This window comes from Cebidichthys violaceus, unplaced genomic scaffold (assembly GCF_023349555.1).
Source record: "Cebidichthys violaceus isolate CVI_PGR_0920_01 unplaced genomic scaffold, fCebVio1.0.p SCAF_2, whole genome shotgun sequence".
Lineage (NCBI taxonomy): Eukaryota > Metazoa > Chordata > Actinopteri > Perciformes > Stichaeidae > Cebidichthys > Cebidichthys violaceus.
In genome coordinates this window covers 19,178,051-19,197,067 of record NW_027176372.1, presented here as the reverse complement: position 1 = coordinate 19,197,067, position 19,017 = coordinate 19,178,051, and the positions used below count along the sequence as shown (strand labels likewise).

Genomic DNA, 19,017 nt, shown 5'->3' with positions numbered 1-19,017 from the left:
ACAAGCCAGCAATCACCTATTTACACCCACACACATTCATAGACCGGTGGCAGAAGCTACCAGACAAGTTTTCACCTGTTAAACATTCACACGCACATATTTTGGTTTCAGTATCTTGCCCAAGGGCACTTCGACATGTAGACTGCAGGGGCCAGGGTTCAAACCAACGGCCTTCTGGTTAGTGAAAGGCCGCTCTATCCCTAAGTCAAAGCCACCCCTTGATGACAAACACTCCATACTAAAGAGACACAGGTGGACCACACAAGGCAAAAGGAAGCCCCGAATAACATGACGCAGGGCGACAGATGAGGAACTCCAACTCCACCAACAGGGCTGTAAGATCATAGAGAACTGGACCAAAGGCAGAAGGAATTGGACGGACTTTGTTGCTGCCCTATGGGGATGAGTGAGTGAGACTGATCCCCATGACAACACTTAATGACACTCAATGCTGAAATGTTATAGAAGTTAATATTTGCACAGCTGTACAGTACAGCTGTTATAAAAGGCAACGTTTGCTCCCTGGAGCTGTGAGGGATCCACAGGTCCGCCTCTTCAGTAATCTTTGTCATCTCAGGCTTTCCTGTAAGATTCACATAAGGTGTGGAATTATAAAGTCTGATCATAAACAAATTAAAAGAGGGCAGGATGAGCAATGTTGTGTGTGGGTCAGATGATAAACTGAGGTGAGATGAGGCGGTCTCTTAATAAGTTACTAAAAGCTATAGTAGTTTGATTGACCCACGGCCGCAAACAAGATTGTATCCACTCCAATAGCCCAAAGACTATAAACACATTTGGTTGGAATTACCTTTTTATGATCTACATTGAGATAGACTGACTTCTTGTAAATTTCAAAAGCTCAACGCCAGATAAATCCTTGCAGCATTTGGAAGTTAAGTTAAGATATATTTTAAGGGCGTAAGTAACGTATCTAGAGTACTTTAAATCCTGATATGGTAATTGCAGTAAGGACGTGTTTGTTTGTGTGTGTGAATTGGTCAGCTTGGTGGTAGCAGTGCGAGTTTCTGTGTCCGTGTACTGTTTGGGTTTCTGTGGTAATGGATGTCTGGAATGTGAGTGGGCCACTGACAAAGCATGTTCTTCTTTGGAAACCCATTCAAAGCACAGTGTCGGTTTGTTTTACAGTAAAAACAAAGGAGTTGTCTTCAGAGTTTAGCAGTCTGGTGTCTTGGTTTGTGTCTGAAATGCCATACTAACATGCTATTTTTCAGAATGATGTGCATATTTCCATTTTTTATATGTATACAATGGACAAAATCTGTAATACAGCACTTTTTTCGTCATCACAGACACCCAGTTTTAAAGTATATCAAAATTGCAATACTTTCATCAGTGGGCCAGGTCACCATTGTGTTACCTCCTTCATCTATTTAAATGAAAATCTTCCAGATTGCCACTTTAAATCAGATTATGAACTGAGGAACTTTTTAATCAATTCACCCTCGATTCTAAAATGTGTTTTAATTATTATTTCTTCACTTGGATGTTTGACCTTCACGGTGCAGAATGATACATGTGCAGAGGTTTACATGAGGAGACGGTACTTTCATGTGCATTATAATGCGATGTCTCCACCAGGTTACTCGGTTCATTATGTCTTTGAAAAGGGTGCTGTGAAGAATTGATTCTTCAGTGAAGTCAGAGCCATTTAAATTAAACTCTTGAAAAGCCAGATACAATTTCATAGATTCTAGATTCAATGAGGGAGGAGGATGTGTAATTTTAAGAACTTTGACAAGGTTATTTAAATTTTTGTTGTAATTATTATATAAAGACGACTATTTAGACTTTACTATGTCAACATAATTCAATAATCATTTACTAAAACTTGCTGCTGAGAAAACCAAAACTCCTGTTTCATTAAACAGAGTTTTAAGAGAAAAAGAAAAATCAATACTTTTGCCAAAAATTCCCAGCAGCCCGACGGGTGATGACATCACTACAGTCAGTAATACCTGCTGTCAGAGGACATAGGGATGTGTTTAGTCATGCCTTAATGAGTAACTACCTCAACTAAATGCTACAAGCAACAGCACAGACACTTCCGCACTGAGAGGAATATATAGTTATTTTAGGATCTGGGTCTCAGTTGCCTCATCTCTTTCTGCTGTGGTCTGTTATTTAACTAAGCTGACACAGCGCTCACATGTTTGTTCATGGACTTGGCCATCGTGTCAGTCACCATGTATGTACAAATACAAGTAATGTAATCATATTTATTTAAGTTGTTTACCACTGGAAAAGCATTGATTCTTAGTCATTCATCCATCAAGAAGAAACTGAAAAAGAAGTGCGCTTGCTGGAACTTGATAAAAAAATGATTTTACTAAACCCAGCTAGTAACACAAAGTGTGTTGATACTTACATGAATGCCGCTTAAAGAGAAGAGTCATCTTTTAGCTATGGATGTGCAAAGTATGCCCCATGAATTACATATTATTTTGTAAAATATTGTTGCTTCTCTGGTTTTACAAACTCTCTCCTCTCGCCACCCATATGCACTGCAGGATTAGACCATTAAGTAGGCTACACCTCAGTTCTAGGTGACAATAATCAACATACAAGCAGCATGGTAGGATAATGCGATTTGAGCAGCGAAACAGAACTGACTCGATGAAGTGATTTCTCCGTTTCCAGCTGCTCGACAGAAATAACACCGATTGCTTGGTGACAGTCAAGACTTGCTTTATGCACTTTACTTTACAAAAAGGTTGCATAAAACATGCACAGTGGACATTGGTACTGATTAAGTGACATTATGAGACAGTAAACAAAATGAGATATGGCAGGTCCTTCTATACCAACTTTACAGATGCTGTTCCAGTAGATATGTACAGCTATGGATTTTATGCTCCATAGGTTTAATAGAGGGCTTTTACAAGCTCAGATCCAGGCTCAATAATAGCAGAGTAATGGAAAGCACACAGTAGAAGGGATGAAGGTGAACGTTAAACACCAACCTTGGGTGAACACTGGAAATTGAAGGACTATATTTTTATAGTCATTTCAAATTCATTAAAACTAAATCAATGAGACCTTGATACCATAATTAATATTTGTATACGTGTCAGTAACTGCAGATACACATCAAGGTTTTCCATTCATATCACCCACCGGTTTCATTATCTGTCAAGATGGATAGCTGAATGAAGCAGACTGTGCTACAAGTACTTCCTGCGCTGTGTTTCCTTTGCTGTGTTGACACAGACAAACTATTGTTACAGTATTGATCGAGTAAATGAAGAGACGGCAGGGCTGTGGTAAAGTCCAGCTGATGTGATTGATGTCCAATCAGTCTGTCCACCTTTCAGGTACTCGGTTTGAACAGTTCTTCCAGTTCTAACTGAGCGGACTACGAGGCTTCGTACCAGCAACGTTTTATTATCTCTGTGCGTCAGTTCCAGTTCCTCGGCAGGTTCTCGAGGATCCTGCGTCGGTGCGAAGGGTTCGTCACTCCTGCGGCGCGTAGATCCTCCTCAGTGATGCCACTGTAGAGGGGAAATTGACACCGAATCAAACCTGAGTGGTATAGTGATTATTACGTAGTTTATAAAATGTATAACATCATACACAGTCTGTACCGTGACTGGATTTATCTAAACCTGGCATCATGTTCAGTCCTCTCTCTCAGATGAACATGACAGTCACATGCATGCTGGTAATGTTATTGCAACCGTCTTATGAACGCTGAGGTAATCTCACCAGACAAATATATCTTGCTCTGTGTCTGTGTAGTAACAGTAGCCCCGTTATTTGTGTCGGTCTATGAAATGCAGTAACTAGAGGCTTGTTAAGTGCAGCTTGTGGAACGTGTTATTCAAAATGATTTTACCTGAAGTAATCCAGATCATCCCAGCCATTGAGGCTGAGTCCCAGGGTGTATTTCTGAAGCCCCAGAGTACTGAGAAGCTCCCGCACAGTCTCTGGTGCACCTTGAAGTACAGACACCTGCGTTGAGATAAAGCAGACAGATTTTTGTTTTTAACAGAGCACCAGGAGTTGAGCTTTTTTTTAAAAACTGTCCATGAGAGCAGCGTCCTACCTCTTTCTCCCAGTTGTAGCCTCTATCTCCATGCATGGAGGGGCCGTTTCTATAACTTGGCCTATGGTTGGGTATGGATGGGCCTCTCTGCACTGTCGGGAAGAAGTCAACTTCACTGAGGGACTTGGCCATTTGCAAAGCAGTGAGGGAGTTGTCTCCTGTAGGTCCAGGGGGCTGCTGATCCACTACCCAGGGAACAGAGGCCTGAGAACGTGCTAAGTGAGTGGGGGTGTAGGGGAAAGCTGATGGAACCTTGGCTGCCCAGACATGTTTGGTCCTTTCTGGGGGAAGTTGATGTTGATCCCTTCTGGCTTTTTCCCTGATGATTGCCGAGTGATTCATATACAAGTTCCTCAAGTTCTTCTCGGGCAGTATGGAGTCGTGAACTATTTTTTTGCCTTGGTATTTGTCTCTGGGTTGTGAAGTCTGTTCCTGGTACTGTGACATGGCGGTACTTGAGGGTGGAGGTATGGGAGATGGGGTTTTGGCCGGAAAAAGCTGATAGGAGGAGTTGGTGTGTGTTGAATGAAGGTCATTGGTTGGAGTGTACTGGGGCAGGACGGCGGGAATTTCAATCTCTGTAAAGTCTGATCTGCGACAGGGTCTTCTGTCAAAGCCCTGACGTCCTGAGATTTTCGGGAGCTGCAAGGCCTCATTCCCAGACCAGATCACTGGAGGGTCCCGGCGCTGAGGGAGAGCCTCCTCCACCCTGCGTGCCACTGACACTCCTTCGAAGATGAAGTAGGCTGGATTGGTGTAGCTGCTCGGAGTTAGTTTGGGAGGAGCTGCCAAGGACCTGAAATGAACAAACGTGTTTTGAATTTGCAAACTAAATGTGTCCTCAATTCTCACTCACTTTCTGTGCAAGATTTCGTAATGTGTTCAATAGCATTCACTGTTAACATTGCAAGTGTTCAGACCAATAGCGGCACTGTGCTAAAAACACACACGGCCTGCATTGATTTAGGCATGTGGCTTCAGTTACCGGTGAGAAGATGAAATACAATCTAAGGAGTCCAGTTTGAGAAATACACAGAAGCATTGAAAACAAACAAATAATAGCATTAAAAAGCACTAATAGTTTTAATTTTTGAGGATGTTTTTTCCAAAATAACAGTATGCAGAGGATTTGTAAAACACCAAAACAAAATACTGCTCCTGTAAAAGAGGGTACGTGGCTCGTCAGTGACATTGCTGAGGATTGGGGAAGTTTTTAAAAAGAAAATTAGGAGGTCGTCACCTGTTTATTGGGACCCGTGTTGATGCAGGAGACGCGTGTCCCCTCCCGGGACCTTTATCATCTTTCTCAAAATAGAACCACTCTGAAAAAAGAAAGTGAAATTACAGAAAATCAACAGGTTTCATAATGAACAAGACTTCCTCAAAGTCTGTGTGGTGCGTGTAGACCAAAGGCCATGCCAGTTTGCAATCAAACAGCACAGTGGTGTTTGTGTGTGTTGCTGTAGTGCCTGACCTGGTGACATAACACTCATCTGTCCTGTTTCAGTGTCACAGGATGCATCTGGTCAGGGTCAGTCAATCAGGAGCCAAAAGAGGAAGCGGTCGATAGATACTAGCAAGTGTAAAGCCAAGTCAGAGATCATTGAGGAACCAAATAGAGGAAGCAATGTGAGACACATGGGAGAGTCAAAGAATGCAGTGACAGTGGAGATGGAAGTTTAGTGGGAAGTGATAGTGCAAGCAAGGCCAAGGGCAAGAGAGGAGCAGTTCCGGCTGACCCACCATAGGTCTTCTCTCGAGTTCCTCGTCTGTCCTTGGGCACATGGACCCTGACCCGTCCTCTTATGGAGCCCATCTCCTCGCCTCTGTGACTCAAAAATGTCTCAAACTGCTCCGATGCACCGGTGAGTGAGCGCAGAGCCACACAGCATTCACCTATACAAAGAGATGATTCACTAGATCAATAAGACAAGCTGAACAAAAGTGTCCATCCAGATAGTTTCAGCACGGCTTCCATAGAACTAGACACAGACTAGTTCGACTACATTGAAGATCAACTGCATTTGATTTTAGAAAATGTATATTTATAACACGAATTTCGGTGCCTTAAAATACAGTAAAACATCCACTTTATTGTGAACATTTTCTTTCTTTTTGCATAGAGATGTGCTTACAGATGTGTCAGAGACATTTTTAATCCAAAGAAAAAGCTGCAAACCGTATTAAAACATAATTAAACTACCAAGATAAGCAGATTGCACAGAAAAGAATAATAGAAATCACTTAATATTTTTGGATTTCACTTTAAGGACACTCATCGGCCAACCCAAAGGGACGTTATGAATGGAGTAGTTAATGTGACCAACCGTAGGACTCAAACCCGTCACATGACTTGACAGACAGCAGCAGGTGCTGATCCTGAAGATACTCCATGTCGGACATGATTGGAAGAAGCTATGACAGACATAAGCAAATCCCAAAAACTTATTTTAGAATTTGACTTTAAAAACTAACAATAAGTTCAACCATTTCCAAAATGAGCCTCTTTAACCTTCGGCAGTTGTTTGAAGGACCAGCCCAGTTTGAGAAATCCGGGAACATCACAGCTCTGTGAGTCATTCTCACTCGAGCGTCGTGTCTCTGCAAAGAAAGACGTGAATGAATCTTTGTCATTTTTGCTGCATAATGGCTTTATGTGAAATGTCTTTTTTTGTGTGGTACCATACCTTCAAGGCAAGACGAATGAAATTCAATAAAGAACTTTGCCTTGCTCGCCGTCTTCACAATGGCCTCGATGCCTTCAAGCTCTATCCAGGCCTTCTCCATGCTTGAATGTGTATCTGTGCGAGACAAACGCATAACAATGCTGTTCACTTAATGAAGGGATGCAGTCACATTCCATCTGTTTGTGTCCACAATGACGGCACCTGTTTTGCAGTTGAACTGTGATGTCACTCCCACTTGGAACGTGGCAAAAACAGGCGAGTGATCGCTTGTGAAGATGTCATCTGTGCAACCTGGTGAGAGACAAATCCACCATATTACTTTCCTATTAGGATTGCAATAACAACAACTAAATGTCTGCGGTAGCTAAAGTCATCGTGCAGCACTGTAAGGCTTAATGGGCTCTCAGCGATATTTCACAATATGTGAAAAAAAAAAAAAAAAGTGATTTAGGAGACAAAAATCAGTTGTGCTTCTATCTGGTATTTGTTATGTTTAGATAGTTTGCAGAGGTTAGTCAGAGACAAAAGCTTGGTCAGAAAGAGAGGAAATGACTCTTTTTCTTTCTGGACCACAGACTACGATGTAGGTTGACCTGATCCGTTTTGAAGTCTGCTCTCATTTTGGAGTGGTAAAAAGAAAAAAAGCATGGATATCTAATTTGAGAACGCTGCATCAAAACCTTTAACGACGTCGCAGCTTAAGCACTGGCCTCTCTGTGCTGCTCTTATACATTTAGTTTATTTTTGAACTGTTTACTTTCCTACTTAAAGCTTTTTTTTAGGTGTTTCTTTTCATCTCCAGATCCTACCATATGCAGTGCAGATGATGTGTGTCTCTGGGTAGGACTTCCATAGAATCCTATCACACCATGATGGAACATTAACTCGCACCTACAAAAAGAGATTCAGGTATAAATCAACATATTGTACAACAAATCAAATAACCACATAAACAAACTGTATGCAGTGAAGGATTCCTTCATTCCCGTTATGCCAGACATTCCTTTTCAGCCTGTGTGTTAACTCCTATTTTTATCTGACATGGCAGCTGCCGTCAGTCACCCTATAGAGACTCCTTAAATAGGATTTAAGTGCTGATAAAAATATCTTAAGAAGTGAGTCAACTGTATATTTAGAGTGCTTCTAAGCTCTTTGTAGTCGTGCTTTGCTGGTTCAATATATAGAGTCTAAAATACATAAAGTATGACAACAATGTTTTTCTGAAAAAAGGGTTAAAGATACAACAAAGAGACACATTTATGTAAAGGACATTAACACAGAAATGTTTGGATCAATTTATCTGCATCTGGAACTTAACATGAACAAGACTAAGAGACTACAGACATGGAAAAGCTGTCGTTCAGACTCATCAATAAAGTTGAGGTGGAATAATTGACACATGTGGACACCCACACTAAGGGCCCTGATGGAAGTCTGACACACTCGCTTGTCCTCCATCTCGTTGTGTAGCATTGTAACTATTAAAGTTTTATTTGTGCTGCAAAATATCTCCTTTATAAGTCTTTATTATTTGATACATTATCCTTTTAAGGGGGTTGTTTTCTAGTACTGTTAATGTATTGTTTGTTTTTATCACTTTGGTGTCCACATTGCGTATGTTGCCTCTGTCATTTTAAAAGTAATAATATAAAAACTATTGATCAAAGCCATGCTCGGGGCTCTGTGGGGCTGCACTTATTAGATCTCCAAAGTTTTAAGGGACTGTTTGTACATCATCCTGTTTTTCTGAGCTGCTTTTGTGTAACAAGAAGTGACTCACTCCCGAAGTCTTGTACTTCTGCCACAGGTAGCAGTCTCTGGAGCCCCGTTCATACCGATAGGTGGGTGGAAATGCAATCTTCTCTTCCGCTTAACCACGATAAACAGAGAGAGAATACAGAGTGAAGTAAGCAAAGGCAGAGCCGAATAAAAATGAAATGATATCTATATATTCACCATTTATCTTGTTATTGTAAAATCGCAATAAAGTGCTTGTACAATATCTGTCTGATATTACAGCTACCAATAGAGAACTCACTGAAATTGAGAAAGGCCTTCCTCTTGTGTCGCTCTCTGGTCAGCTGGTCTGCACACATGAGCTCTTCAAACTCTCTCTTAGATACATGTTTCAGGATGTCCTGCACCAGGGAGGACCAGAGAGAAGCAATAACATTAATGTCTGGATATTTTCTCAACCGTCTTCAAGGGTCCTAAACCAGAGCACTTAAAAAAAAAAGAGCAATGAATAGTACAGAAATAAAAGAAAACAGTCGGCCCGACCTGAACGTCCAAGTCGAGTCGGTAGTTGAGGTCTCCGCACCACAAGAGATGGGTGAAGCGCAGGCTGATGTCGAAGGCACCGAGCTGTTTGTCGCCCAGAGAAAGCAGTCTGAGGATGTCCACGAAGTTTTGGTTCCTCCTGAACATGATACACATTACAAGAGACAATGTAAATCATTTTAATACCACATAGAAATGAAACAGGAGCAGACAGATTTTGTGTTACACATATGCATACATACCTCAGGACTTTTTCACTTCCAGAGGTCAGGTGGCAGTTAACAAACCCAAAAGATGTCCCATTGAAGAGGAAGGAGACACCAACAGCTCCCTTGTTTCCTGAAACAACAGAGACACTAAACCTCAAACCTCCAGGTTAATAAACACAAATCTTGTTCTGTTAATCATGCACTATTAGTTCTGGCTTTCAGTCAATATACTCTACATTTTCTGTATTTTCTTTGTGTGTATTTGTGGTGGTGAGATCATGCCTACCCAATGTGTTTCCCAAGCCAGTCCTCACACTGGCAGTGTTCACATGGCTGATGCGACTCTCGTGCTCCGGCTTCACGAACACGGCCAGCCTCATATTCCACAGAGACTGTACTGCCACCTAAAGGACAATGCTCCACATTACAGCAGATAGACAAGAGCAGTTTCTCTCTGGTGAAAGAACACATAATTACAGATTTCTCAAATGATTTCACCCAGTTAACACAGCCACAGAAACAGATGCTGAACGGACCAGTTCTACAGCAATGTGAAGTGTTGCTTTCAATTTGATTCTTTGTAAAAACAAATGCATCAAAACTGGAATCTGTCATTGACTGATGTTATCTATGTATATATTCCCACAAGAATGACGATGTCAAAATATCAGACACTCTCACGATCCTTTCTTATGATCTGAGAAAAACTTTCCTTCCAATTCAAAAATGTGTGATCCTTCACTCTTGATACACTGTAGGTATAATGTCTACCAAATGTAACATTTCAAGGTTTTACTTAAGGGTAGCTGCCTTTTCAAATGCTTACATGTACAGTTCTTTAAAAGAAGCACTGATTGACATGAGGTTAAAATAAAAGCTTTGTAAGTCTAAAATGCCAAGGTTGACCCAACCATTACAGAATAGACTTAAAACTGTATGCTTTAGGTTTATATCGTTGAATATATTCATATTCAGCTAGTCTATCCAACAAATGGAACAAATAATGTTATAATTGCTCTAAAATATAAGCCTAATGTTTTACCTTTTATAGTTAGTGAAACCTCAAAGAAGTTCCCTTATGATTATATTTATTTTTATTTCTATCAGGCCAGAAGCATTATAGTCTATGTGGTAATATAGTAATGTAATGTTAGTAATATAAGTTTATGTTATAAATAATGTAAAGGTATTATTTGTTTGCACAACTGCATATCTGTTTTGACAGCTGGGTGAACGTTTTTAGAGCATGAACATTGATTTGGAGATTTCTGTGAGAAGCATTTGAGAGATGAGTCAGATTGATTATTGTTTTTAATTGTTTTAACAATATGCATCTTGTTTTGGAGAAATGTGTCAGATCAATGCAGGTGAACTATATTAGTGGGCTTCTTTCTGGGATGTTACGTAAACATTGTGTGCATGTTTTGGTTATTATCTTTATTATGCACAAACAAAAAATGAATTACTAAATAAATAACATAAAATAAATATAAAAATAATATAAAATGTTAGCAAAATGGTTAATTAGCAATCATTGTGCAAAAACAGGTTTGTTTCAAGTGGTAATATTCAATGTACAATGCATCCTATCAGTAAACCATCGTGCTCGAAGAGCCCTCCATCAATTTAGCATTGCAGGACATTGCTTTTTTTTTTTTGCAAAATCAGATTGCGACATCACTTGTAGCAATCTCACTGCATCCACAAAAGGCTTTATACAACTTTTTTTCACATGTGCAGTAGTTCTCCTGCAAACTAAACTAATAAAATCAGTGGAGTGAAAATATGGTAGCTTTATGGTTAATGGCACCCTATATAGACATAAGAATCAAAATGTGAAGTTGAAGAAGAAGAAGAGTTTTCGAGAGAAGAAGAGAATTACTTGTTTGAAGTCAATGTGAGTATGGCTGCGAAGGGTTGCTTTGATGTGTTCTGTCCATTCTCTCTCCCCCTGAGGGTTTTCCTGAGTCCCCAAGGCGTAGATGTCATGAGGGAGCAAGGCGGTCGAGTCATCAGGGGTGTGCCCCAAACCGCAGCAGGTCACCCACGACTGAAGGCTGCGAGGAGGAGGGGAACCACCTGTGCACACAAAACAACACAATAAATAATAATTAAAAAAATGACCCTTCCAATTCAAATTCTGTTGCCCGACAGTGGAGGAGAATGTCATCACATTTACGGTTACCCATGTTCCAGGTGCCGACAAACACAGAGATCACGTCTGGTTCCCTCAGCTGAGAGTGCCTGGTCTTCATCAGCTGGAGGAGTTGGCAGAAGGCGTCACGTTTCTGAAAGAGATGAGAGACACTCAGAGAATTATGGAAAAGAAAACAGTGGATTCCGGTTAATAATAAAGCCAGTTATCTTTCCTTACCCGTGCGCTCTCAAACGTCATTTCCCGTGGTGTGTTGTGGTGGCTGTCGACCACCATGCGTACCTTGGCCGGACTGCTCTGGAACTTGACAATCTGAAGGACTGATACACAAGAAACATGGCAGCAGATTTATTTATACAATATATATATATATATATATTATATCTGCAAGCAAGAGAAATGTCATAGGCACAAAAAAGTGAGTATTTTCTTACTTCTGTCATGTGAGACCCTCTCTATACCAAATGAACCAGCCTTCCTGTCAAAGAGCAGCACTCCTGTGTCCACATCCACAGAAACAGTCTGTCTGCCATACCTCACCATCTTCACCTGGACGCAGCAAGAAAAACAACTGTTAACACATTTACACAGTAAGATATCAGTAGCAACATTTGTATTACTGCATGTCATATTTGGTAAAAAAAAGATTCAATTTAACTTTTTCAACTGGATTTACCTGAAAGGAGTGAACTGGCAGCTGTCTGGCATGGTTCTTGACAGGTGTTACATTGGTGGGTGTTGGTTCTGGAGGGGGTGGGTTCGGCTGCACTGCCAGATTGTGATTGGTCACCGCATCTTGCAACGCTTTTAATACCTTTACGATCAGAGAATTTGCAGCGTTACAATCTTACCACCGTTGTCCACCACTGTTGTTTTTCCAGAACCTCATCATCACTCAATAACCACTGCCACTAAAAAGTGCAAGGCGGTGAGCAATAGCATTGCAATAAATCACTTACTACTTTGTGTAAATGAATAAAAGTACCTTTTTCTCCAACGAAGAAAGGAGGCTGACCAAAGCTGAAATCTTACACAACAGGCTGTCTATATCCATCTCGGGGCCCTTGTTCCAAAAAATACAACACATAAAGCGCCATGAGTCGAGGTATATGGATGTGTAAGAATGCACAATTACCCTCCACAGTAAAGGGTTACCATATTACTTACTGTTCCTCAGAAAGCATGCTGCATGGTTTGTACTGTACCTGTTTCTTGGTGTGTGTTAAAGAGCAGCTCGGATGGTCGAAGACCTTGGCCAGGGTTTCCAGACTTGAGAGGGTTAGGTCAATTTCACTGCAGATCAGGTCAATACAAAACCTTCGTTAATGACCATACATCTGTTTACATACTTTATAGTGTAGAGCATCTACTGTATAGATTGTGCTCTGCGTCACAACAGTCTATACATTTGCAAATCCTAGTTTTCACGTTCGGTTCACCGTTAACAACAAAAGCCCGCTAACCTGTTTAAGCCTTGGCACGCAGTACCCAGAGTACGCTTTAGGTGGCATAGAGTTGTTGCCCCTTTGTGCACATTCTCAATGTCCAGAGGCAGCTCACTGAAGAGGTAGTCATTGAGTAGACCGATCAAATCACCCGCAGTACTGTAAACAGGATAAAACAGGCTGAGTTCATTAAAAAGCCATTCCTGCTCTCTAGACATTACTTTTGCTTGATTTTTATCTGCTGGCAAAAACCACACAGCACAGGCTATATCAGTCCTGTTTATTAATAGGCCCCAAAAAAGTCTGAAAGAGTGTTTCACATGTTGCTTTCTATATGCATGATTGCCAACAGGTGCATGTTTAGATGAGAAAATGACAGATGGCTCACATTACTCTATAAATAAAATAATATAAATAAAATCTATAAATCACCTCGAGTCACAAACCAATAAACAGGCGAGCATTGTCACACAGAATAAGCAGCTCTCGAATATAAAAGTGCAAAATAATATAATAATAATAATAATATAATATGCAAAATAGATAAGCACTATGCAAGCAACGTCTTTTGCCAGACTGATAACTATTTATCATTTTAGCTGGATAATCACACCTGGATGTGTTCAGCTCCCGCAACTTATCCAGGAACAGGGCATGAGGGGCTGGTTTTGCTGGTGGTCCTGTGGAAGGCACTGTGTTGACAGAGGCCGGAACCGGAGGCGGCTTCTCGTCATCTGTGCATGCACGAAACATAAAATCAAACATTAATAACTAACAATAATTAATAATCACAGGTACGTCATCTTTTACTATGTATAATGCACAATATAGACCGTTTGGTGATTTGTTTTGATAACAGATAGCGGCCCCACCTGAGCTCTCTTCCCCAGTGTCTGTATCCCGGGGAACACCGTAGAGCAGAGGAGTGACCAGGCCCTTGTGGGGATGCTGGTACCCCAACACCAGGTCCTCAAGTGTCCGGAAACAGTTTACCTGCACCCCCTGTGTTGTCTGTGAGACACACACACACACACACACACACACACACACACACGTCAAAAGTCAGTGAGTATATGCACTGTAGTAATCCCATAAACATGTCTGCGTGCAAACAGTCTGTCATTGCTTTAAACATACACTGGAAAGACCACAGAAACTGTAAACAAATGCCCTGCAGATGACAAGAAGCACGCAACACACTAATGTTGCATTGAGAAACACATTTTTGAATAAATAAGCAACAGTTTAAATCAATTAAGTTCTTTCTTTTCTTTCAATAAACTTACTTTGTGTAATACAGGTTTATAAGCAAAAACAATATACATGACAACTATAAAGATTTGAGGTTGTCAAACAAAATGTCGTGGTCTAGTGTGTCTCACTAAATGTCCTTTTATTGCAACTTCACTTCCTCGTTCTTTCTCCGATTTTTTTTTTATAAAACAGAGGTTATAAAACTCATAATAATTCACATAAGAAAAATATAACAAGTTGACCTGGAAAGACCTACTGAAAGTCAAAATCTTGCATAATAAATTGAACATAAAATAAAACAAATAACTGCCCAATTGTAGCTCGCACACTATATGTGGTTGTTAGCGGATGTTTCCACACTCGAAATCTCGCTTGGGAGAACAAAAGAGAAGTATTTATTTGCATGACAGAAAAAGCCACATGCAGATGATTTGCTGTGATAAAAATCGTCCCGGGGGTCTAGAAAGCTCTGCCCTTCACCGAACAGGAGAGGCGACATCACTGAAAGCTACTTCGTGGCGGCAGCAGCAGCAGCAGTTGTCCGTCATGTTTCACTGTGGTTCAACATTCCCAGTCAGACTAAAAAGCCCCCCCATCACAACAAAAAAATAACATGGCAAGGAAGTCTTTACATGCAAACGTTCACACATTTAGGCCACAAGCACAAACAAGCCTACTCTCAAACTTTCCAACAAAAAGCCTGCGCAGCTACACTTCAGTGGCACTCAAAGCAGCACAGGCAAAAATTAAGATTAAATAAACCCACATGCTGTGCACAGGTGCTGTGTGCATACCAACAATGCTATATAGGTCACATCCACAAAATCAACAGGGTTTACATTAGACCACAATACCAAGCAAACTCTTTTCCTGTGCCCTCTTTTCTAGAAGTTTTTTGTTTTCATTTTGCGGTAAAAGAAAACCATTTTTTGGCTCGAGCAACCCGCAGGTTTTGCCAGGAACTCTTCAAATAGTATTTTTTTGTACCACAAGGATCTCTTGAAAAGCAATTAAAAAGAAATGACAAGGAATAAGAGACAGTAAGAGAGTAAAAAGGGCCCCAAAATATCTCCATGGCCATCTTGGATAAGCAAAAAGGCAAGCCTGTGACTTGTGAGTTAGTGGAGCAAATCCAGTGAGGGAAAATACGTACTGGAGGTTTATACTGAGGGCAGTGGAAACACAACTGAAATAGCAACAGAGTTTAAGGTCTTCATTTGAAAGCAGAGGCCTTTTCCAAGTCAGAGGCTTAAAAACGACTGCCAGACCATCATTAATAAACTCATTATTGGACTTTAATATGCAGACACAGTTAAAAAAAAGCCACAGAAGATTTGCGGTTTAGGCCCTAGAAACTGTTTATTTCCCTCACTCTCTCGCTTTATCTCACCCACTGTGTGCGTATGTGCTTGCAGATTTTGACTTTGTGTGTGTGTGTGTGTGTGTGTGTTTTTTTATCATCGAATAATTAGGTCATTTGCTGACTAAACGGCCCCCTGCTCAGAGTATCAAAAACAGACTTGTACCATTACCGGTTTAAACTCCACCACATCCAACCAAACACCCCCATACACACATATAACAAATAAGCACACCCATTGGTCAGTGACCTAGTGCGTGGGTTGAGTAGGAATCTCTGAGACATAAAAACAATTTCTCCTCTGTGCTGCTGCGCTTATGCTGCAAGCATGAGGCCACATGGCAGAGATGCCATTCACACAACAAGGCTGCAGCACAGAGAGGAAACACAAACATGTTCCTGTTCTCCCTACAACAGACAATAACAAACCATTGTTTCATCCCTCTAGCTCCGTCCGACCGACTGCGCCTCTCTCTCTCTCTGTGTGTACAGTTTGTGCCAAGACATCTATTGTGTCTCTACTTTCCGCTGTTCTTCCATCGTCAGGCGAAGGATTCAGTGTCGCGCGGCGACGAACACTCACCTGAACTGCTAGAAGGCCGTCTGCGTCGGGAAGAATACGATAGGTGTGAACATGACGTTGGAACCTTTGGACACCAAAAATAACTCCGTTGTTAATGCCATGGCAAATTACTACAACACGCTTCAGAGCAAACATTCAAAAGGGAAAACACACTTAAATGTATTGTTTAAATAAGGACCAGATGTCTAACTGTAGTTAAAGACACTGTAACTTTCTTAACAAGGCGCCAGTTGTTTTACAGATCACTAATGACGCGTCTTGTTTTAGTTACACAATGTGTGAGAGACACTTAGATCATCATCTCCAGTCACGTCAGAGGAATTTGTTTCAGGCAGCACGTAACGATGAGGCCATTTCTAATCAGTCAGCTACTGTGCGTTAGCTGACCAAAAGGGAAACCAGGATAGCAGAATGACTGAATCAGATGTGTGGAGATATTTAACAAACTAAAAGAGGGAATGACATATTGAGAAAAGAACGAAGGGAAAGAGGGAGCACTGCGAGCGCCCCGGCTCAGCTTTCAGGAATGTATCTGGCTCAGGCTGATGAGCAGTCAGCGTAGTGCGGTCGCTGGAGCTCCCGCCCTCCTTCAGGGGCCCCAGGGAAGAAATAAGGGGTAAGAGAGGAAACAGGGAGTCCTGGGCCAGGGTTTGACTGGTTGAGGTGGACGCTGTTCGGACAGGACAGGGTGACTAATCTGGAGAGGGTGCATGCGTGAGGTTGGCCCAGCCTGCACACAGCACTCAAAGTCGGCCTTTGCTGGCAGATGATGGTGAAAGTGATGGATATGACAGGGGGGAGTGAAGCTGCTGAAACAATTTACAGATGGGGGACATTCTTCAGAAATGTTGCGTTTATGAATATTTTCCAACCCCGTTCGCCAAAATCTAAAAGTTTAACGAGATTGGGTAATTAGATATGGTTTTACATAAAAGTAGAACTGTTTCTTTTTCACATCGGGCAGCGTTTACTACTTCAAGACGTCCTGAGTGAATCATTCATTAAGTATTTCCAAGGAGGTGGAGCACATGAAATTAGACACAGAAAGTTCCGTAACTTCTATAAAAAAATGAATTCTGGTGAGCGAAGGGAGTCACGTTCCCTTACTTTTAGTACAATTTATACTTTTATAGAACAATCTCACAGCTGCTCTTACCGCCTAAGATAACAATAGCTTAAAGTACCGCGGATGGGTGATTATGTTTGATGGTGCTCGATAAGAAAAGCGGTATGTGTTTGTGAATACTCACAGCAGGCACAGTGCATAGGCTCCTGGCACAGACTCACTGTCTCTCACTAGGTAGCTGCCATCCCTCCCGGCCCGTGCCAGCAAGTCCTCTGCGTGCACACGGCTGATGTCACGATGATACCATGCTGCCATAGCCATGGCAATCAATGTTGCGAGATATGTTCATTAAAAATAATCCACATGAGGTGATGAACACAAGTTTACTGACAGACTGGCATTAAGCTGGCGGAGTGCCATTCAAGTTGTCAGCGTCAGAGTGTGTTGAGAGGTCTACTTTAGTGTTTAGAACTTTCCCATGATCCTTTTCTTCATGATCAAAGTGTCAAGCAGACAATCCATCATCTTGTGTGTACCGGCTAGCACTTCCTGGGTCCCTGTTGGTTCCTTCAGGGTCACACATCCTGTTGCGATGGAGCAATAAAGCAGAAACATCCAGCTGATTGTGAGGTTAGTCCACTCAAACAACAGCCTGGTCCTCAACAGAAGCCTCAGACCACCTTTACTGATAACATCCGTGTGTAGACAGACCCAGTTTCAGCTTTTGGTTGAAAGTCGCTGCACCCAGGTGGGTGTGTTGCTCCAACAAACACAGACCATCACAGCGGCGCGAGGGAGGGAGGGTAGAGGAAAAAAAGCGAGAGGTGCTGCACAGTCTGAATGAAGCAGCCACCCCGGAGGCGATGACGGTGCCTCTAGCCTAACCACAAACACAAGCTCTCCTCTGGTCCCAAAACAAAAACCCCACATGCAAACAACAGGAAAAGAAGAACCAAGAATGGCAAAACAAACAAATTGAGCCGCACACACAGCGCCCACACACTCACACACGCACACGGCAGAGACAGAAACATACCAGATGGGACTCAGTCAGCACTAAAACCAGACAGGCATGCAACAGAAACCAGACTAATTCAAATGATTTCCCAGCTCTGTTGCCATATAAGGAAATAGGAACACCCTCCAAAAAGTTCAGCTGATGACTGCAGTTGTCTTTGCTTCGTCCAAGCCCAGATTCCATTTAGAGTGTGCCTGAGTTGGATGTGGGCTTCTCCGGGGGTCTCACTTTCATGCTGGATGTTTGTGTGCTGGCGTGTGCGTCTTGTCAGCAGCGTCCCGTCCGGGCTGGCTTGGTCTCCAGCGGTTCTTCAGAGTGCTGTCAGAGCAGAGGGAGGGAACAGAGAGGCAGAGGACAACCCCGCTAGAGCGCCGGGCAGACAGAGGAAGTGACTCGACATTCCAGATGGCGGACATAGCCAGGAGAATTCTTGCGAGGGGCTCAACTCCACCACCAGTGTGTGAAACAGTAGAGTGCTTCCTTTTTCTCTCTCTTCTCTCCTCTCTTTACTTATTTCCTCCCTCAGCCCCTGCCCTCGAATTCCAAACACGAAAAACAAAGCTTACCACACACACCCATGTGAGCTGCCAGGTTAATTCTCAGTTTCCTCCTTGTTTTTTCATCATCTTCATCTTCAGACGTTTCATCCTCTGGCAGGCATATTTACTTTCTTTCACCCTTTCTTTTCCCTGTCCCAACCTTTTCCTTTTCGTCACCCTTCTTAAACTTCCATTCCTCTCTTGCACACTCTTTCTCTCTCAGCAAAAAGCAGCCTCCATATGGTTATGATCATCCTTCGCTTTCTTATTTTTGCCCTCCTAGAACATCGCCCATTATTCAGCCCTCCTACTTCCCTCCTTCCCTATTAGCTGGAGCGTATAACTCTGTGGGAAG

General features: G+C 42.0%; 1 protein-coding gene across 1 annotated transcript; it reads right to left on the bottom strand.

Annotated features, from left to right (window-relative positions):
- Positions 1 to 2,692: 2,692 nt before the first annotated feature.
- Positions 2,693 to 18,602, bottom strand: LOC137875623 (phosphatidylinositol 3,4,5-trisphosphate 5-phosphatase 2B-like). The gene is made up of 27 exons (XM_068715032.1): positions 17,290 to 18,602; positions 16,040 to 16,103; positions 13,715 to 13,853; positions 13,456 to 13,576; positions 12,861 to 13,001; positions 12,603 to 12,690; positions 12,383 to 12,460; positions 12,074 to 12,211; positions 11,832 to 11,946; positions 11,617 to 11,717; positions 11,428 to 11,530; positions 11,125 to 11,321; positions 9,529 to 9,646; positions 9,276 to 9,372; positions 9,034 to 9,172; positions 8,792 to 8,891; positions 8,534 to 8,622; positions 7,563 to 7,644; positions 6,955 to 7,044; positions 6,754 to 6,867; positions 6,579 to 6,667; positions 6,394 to 6,481; positions 5,810 to 5,962; positions 5,307 to 5,388; positions 4,067 to 4,862; positions 3,857 to 3,972; positions 2,693 to 3,512 (listed from the first exon to the last, which is right to left on the bottom strand). The coding sequence occupies exons 1-27, from the start codon at positions 17,424 to 17,426 to the stop codon at positions 3,419 to 3,421; spliced, it is 3,669 nt and encodes a 1,222-aa protein (XP_068571133.1). The 5' UTR covers positions 17,427 to 18,602; the 3' UTR covers positions 2,693 to 3,418.
- Positions 18,603 to 19,017: the final 415 nt, after the last annotated feature.